General features: G+C 46.1%; 1 protein-coding gene across 1 annotated transcript; it reads left to right on the plus strand.

Annotated features, from left to right (window-relative positions):
* The first annotated feature begins 2,615 nt into the window (after positions 1 to 2,615).
* On the plus strand, positions 2,616 to 4,027 carry LOC120520498 (zona pellucida sperm-binding protein 4-like). Its single transcript, XM_039742812.1, has 6 exons — positions 2,616 to 2,633; positions 2,784 to 2,973; positions 3,050 to 3,197; positions 3,366 to 3,441; positions 3,666 to 3,788; positions 3,888 to 4,027. The coding sequence occupies exons 3-6, from the start codon at positions 3,150 to 3,152 to the stop codon at positions 4,007 to 4,009; spliced, it is 369 nt and encodes a 122-aa protein (XP_039598746.1). The 5' UTR covers positions 2,616 to 2,633; positions 2,784 to 2,973; positions 3,050 to 3,149; the 3' UTR covers positions 4,010 to 4,027.
* The last annotated feature ends 368 nt before the right edge of the window (positions 4,028 to 4,395 follow it).

The following is a 4,395-nucleotide window of genomic DNA, read 5'->3' on the forward strand; positions in this document are numbered from 1 at the left end:
GCTGCCAGCATTCCGTGGGTTGTAATGCCCTACAAAGACTGTTTTTCATACTCGAGGGACGTCCAGGGTGGACTGAAATGCCTCTGTCTATCACAATAGATAGATAGATAGATAGATAGATAGATAGATAGATAGATAGATAGATAGATAGATAGATCTTTACTTGTCCTCAGAGGGAATTTTAGCGTTTAAATAAAGCTTATTATAATCTTTTTATTATCAACACACTAATAAGGCAAAAAATATATCTTTTTAAAGGTGACTGTACATCTATATAAAACCTTATCTTTGCCAACAATATATAATTTTGGGTACAACAAAGAAGGTCTAAATCAGCACCAGTTCAAATGAAGCGTTTCAGACAGAGCGGCAGGTAAAACCAAGAGAGACAGGAATGAAAATGAAAGATTAGTAGAATCCACAACAATAAAACAGCTCTAGGGGTGTTGACATTTTATAAAGAGGAATGTAACAAGTTCCGAAAGAATAAAAAGCTGCTTGGAAAGACGGATGAAGGACAAATGCCGAGGGGAACAGCGTTAAGGTCGAGAAGTTCAGCCAAAAGGGAGGGATGTCCTTTGAACAAATTCATATCCAGACAAAAGATCGAACAAAAAAAATGTAATCAAATGCTCAGCATCCCAACACCATAAGTTATTACGTGACAAAATGAGCTAAGCGAACAAGCCACTACTTACATAACGGGTCATTCCCAAACCAATTTTTTTTTTTTTTTTTTACAAACACCCTCTTTAAAAATACTCGTAGTTGTGAAGTTTCTCTTCTCCTTTTCTTCCTTGATGTTTACTGATTTCCCTAACTAAATTAACAGACACGTCGACCCGCAGAGCAGTCACTCTATACGGTCTTCGAATGGACGTATCAGTCCGATCCCGTGACGTCCTGATTGCTCAATAAAGCCGCACGAACACAAGGAGTGCCGCCGATTTCCCGCGTCTTCTCACTAACGAGTCACCTGCAGAGCAGGCGGCGATCATTTAAACCCGCGCGCGCGTTCTTGAGTTCATGTCATATTCCTGTTTGGCGCATTCGCAGCATGGCGCGTTTGGGTTGCTGGTGTTTTTTCCGGTTGGCAGTGTGGGTGTTGGGCGCTCATTTTGTCTGTGCAGCGTTTGGGGCTGTGACTAAGAAATGCGATGAGGACAAGGCGATGACGCTGTCGTTTGATGGCACTCCGGCAGTTTTTCTCCAGAGTGAGTGCGGTTTGTTCTCGACCAGTGCGACTTGTCTGAGTCTTCAAGTAAATGTCACCTCACTTTTTTTAAATTTTCAGAGACGAGAGCGGGCTGGTAAAGGTGACCAAAGATCTCCCAGGAGTCGTCCTCCATTTAATCTCTGGTCGCATCACACTAACGGTCCCCTTTTCTTCATCGTACGCTCACGTTTCTGAACAGGTGAGTAGCGCGGACGCTTTAGTCGTTTTTAAATTAAGCTGTATCTTGTATTGTGGTCTGAGCCTCTCCTGTTCACTTTAGGGCTCCCAGTACGTCGTAACCATTGCCGTTGGATCTCGAACAAATGTGAAAACCTTCACATGCCCTAAACCAGGTATGCTTCTCTTCTGGGTTGCCACCCTGAGTGTCTCTCCCATCTTCTAAATGGGCTTTATGACCATCGCAGCTCGCCGATCTGGGAGTGTTGCTGAGAGATGCACAGTGGCAGATAGTGAGAAGCTCCCTTGTGGAGGGTCTTCATCCATCACTCAAGCAGACTGTGAAGCCAACAACTGCTGCTATGATTTGAACAGCAGCACCAGTCCATGCTATTATGCCAATGATGGTGAGTGGTTTTGGGTGAGTGAGCAAAGGTGGCAGCTACTGGATATTCATGCTTGTTTGCTTTGTCCAGTGACTGTGCAGTGCACCCTGGATGGCCAGTTTGTGGTGGTGGTGTCTGAGAAAGTGACCCTTCCTTCCCTGGATCTCGGGTCAATCCAGTTGGTGGACAGCAGTTCCCCCAACTGCAGCCCTGTGACCAGCCTGTCCAGCTTTGTCCTGTACCAGTTTCCAGTCAGTGCCTGTGGCAGCACAGTTCAGGTGAGACTCCATCTTGGTGATGTGCAGCAACAAGCACTCTGTCAACCATAGGAAGCCAGAGAGCTGAGTAATCAGATCTCTGTATTAGACCTGATGGATTGTGGTGGATCTAATATTAGTCCTCATTCTGTAGTTATTCTGCCCTAGTAAAGGGGATGAGGTTTGTTCTAAAGTTGTTGGACCATACAGACCTTAGAAATGTCTTACTGAGGAGCTAGAAATGGAAACCCCCTGCAATGACTTCATAGAAGGCAGTAATTCTAATGTCCCTGTTTCAGCTTTCTGGTGGCAATGTGACTTACCAGAACACCATGTCTGCTGCCATCACTGTGAGGAGTGGTCCAGAGGGCTCCATCACCAGGGACAGTGTCTACAAGTAAGGCTTCTGAACCTGCTTCATCTAACCCTAAATGTGCTCTACCTGCTATGATGTGGTGTTTCTCTCCTCAGGTTATTCTTCCAGTGCACCTACTCGGGAAGCCAGGATGTGCAAGTGGAGGCTGAGGTGTATACTGTGGCGCCACCTCTTCCAGTAGTAGAGCAAGGGCCGTTGACCTGAATTGGTCATTGCAACAGGTACTGTTGGGTGGGGTCTATGATCATTTTATTTCCATACCTTTCACAGAATGGTTTGAAGGTACAATAAAGCCTGGTAGTTTTTGTAGTTCCGAGAATCCTGTGGTTAGGTGTGATATTTCCAGTAATTTCTGCTCTTTCCATGGTCAGATTCCTCCTATGGCTCCTACTATGTGGATGCGGACTACCCAGTGACCAAAACTCTGAGGGATCCTGTGGCTGTGGAAGTGCACATCGTGAACAGGACTGACCCTAACCTTGTGCTGACTCTAGGGGACTGCTGGGTCACTCCAGGACCTTCTGCTTCCAGCCAGCCCCAGTGGAGCCTTCTGGTGAATGGGTAGGTGACCACCTTGTGGGAGGGTGAGGTGAAGAGGGTGGCTGGTCCATGCTAACTGGAGGTCTGTTTGTCCCAGGTGCCCATACGCAGGGGACAACTATTTGACTAGCTTGGTGACAGTGGACAGCACATCTGGAGTAGCCTACCCAAGTCATTACAAGAGATTTGTGTTTGAGATGTTTGCTTTTGTGGATCCTGTAGCTCGGCAAGCCTTGGCTGAAAAGGTGGGTGTTTTTGTGGCAAAGGTTAATCCTGCCTTGTTGTTTCTGTGGTCTTGCTTGAAATACTCTGGTTGGTTTCAGTTTGAGATGGGTGTATGGATCCACACCAGTGAGGTCCGTAGTTTTCTGCTGTGTGGTTTCACGATTTGTGTCCCTGGCTTTTCTCTGTAGATCTTCATCTACTGTGTTGCTGCTGCCTGCTATCCCTCTGCCACAGACCCCTGTACTCAGAGCTGCCCTGTAAGAAGTAAGTAGCCCATGGCAGTTTGTTTTGTAGAACATGGTGTCACTGTTACTCCAGTAACAGTGCCTTGTAATTACAGCTTTGCACAGACACCACAGCCAAAACTGAGTGATATGGAGACTGCTTGCCTTGTAGACATGGGGTGTGAAATCTGGTTGACTGCCTGGTAAAGGGGACTCAGTGTGTGAAGCTAAACCCTTTTTTTTTTTTTTCCCCCCCCAACCAAGGATCTGGCAGAGCTGCAGACAAGGTGGCACAAATTGTTTCCTCCAGGAAGAATATGCTCCTTCACAGTGGTCCTGTGGTCTTTGTGGCTGACGGTATGCAAACATCCAGACTGGAGCAGAAAGGTAACCATCTTGATCCTCCTGGAGTAGTCCAGAGTTCTGCTTGAGGTCTTCATCCTTGCTGTATGGCTTGGAGAGTAAATGTCCTTTGTCTTCCCACAGCCTCTCTTCCCACTGGATACCTGGTACTGGGAGCTGCAGCTGCCATGTTGATGGTGATCCTGGTTTTAGCTATAGTTGCTTTGAGAAGGTTGAACAAGCAGAAAGTGAATCTGAAATATTAAATAAAGGCTCTTCATGAATAGTTAGAATCTTGTGCAATTTTTAAATGGAGTGACACCTGTGGGTCTTGTCTAAAACTCTAGCTGTCGACTTTTGGTTTATTATGAAATTGGTGGTGACCTACACTTCAGCCATAAACCCACCCTTGAACTCTTTTGTTGCATTTAATGCTGGCCTCCTTTACTTTTCACATCCCATCTTTGCCAAGTCTACACAAGGAGTGCTTTTAATGGATTGTTGGACGACCAGGGAACTGTCTGCTTGTACAGGAGTGCCTTCTATTAAACTCTGGGATGTGTCTCAGCTATCCTCTATACCCTGAGCAGCTCATGGTATCGCATGGAGACTTTGAGCTGACATCTACTTTTTCTAGGATCCTTTCTTTCTA

The sequence above is a fragment of the Polypterus senegalus genome, unplaced genomic scaffold (assembly GCF_016835505.1).
Source record: "Polypterus senegalus isolate Bchr_013 unplaced genomic scaffold, ASM1683550v1 scaffold_3659, whole genome shotgun sequence".
NCBI lineage: Eukaryota > Metazoa > Chordata > Cladistia > Polypteriformes > Polypteridae > Polypterus > Polypterus senegalus.

What these genes read in the sequence shown, in the direction of transcription:
- LOC120520498 (XM_039742812.1), top strand. Translation starts at nt 3,150, where the DNA reads ATGTTTGCTTTTGTGGATCCTGTAGCTCGGCAAGCCTTGGCTGAAAAG. An exon ending in GGCAAGCCTTGGCTGAAAAG is followed by an intron (nt 3,198 to 3,365) that starts GTGGGTGTTTTT and finishes TTTTCTCTGTAG; the next exon opens with ATCTTCATCTACTGTGTTGC. An exon ending in ATCCAGACTGGAGCAGAAAG is followed by an intron (nt 3,789 to 3,887) that starts GTAACCATCTTG and finishes GTCTTCCCACAG; the next exon opens with CCTCTCTTCCCACTGGATAC.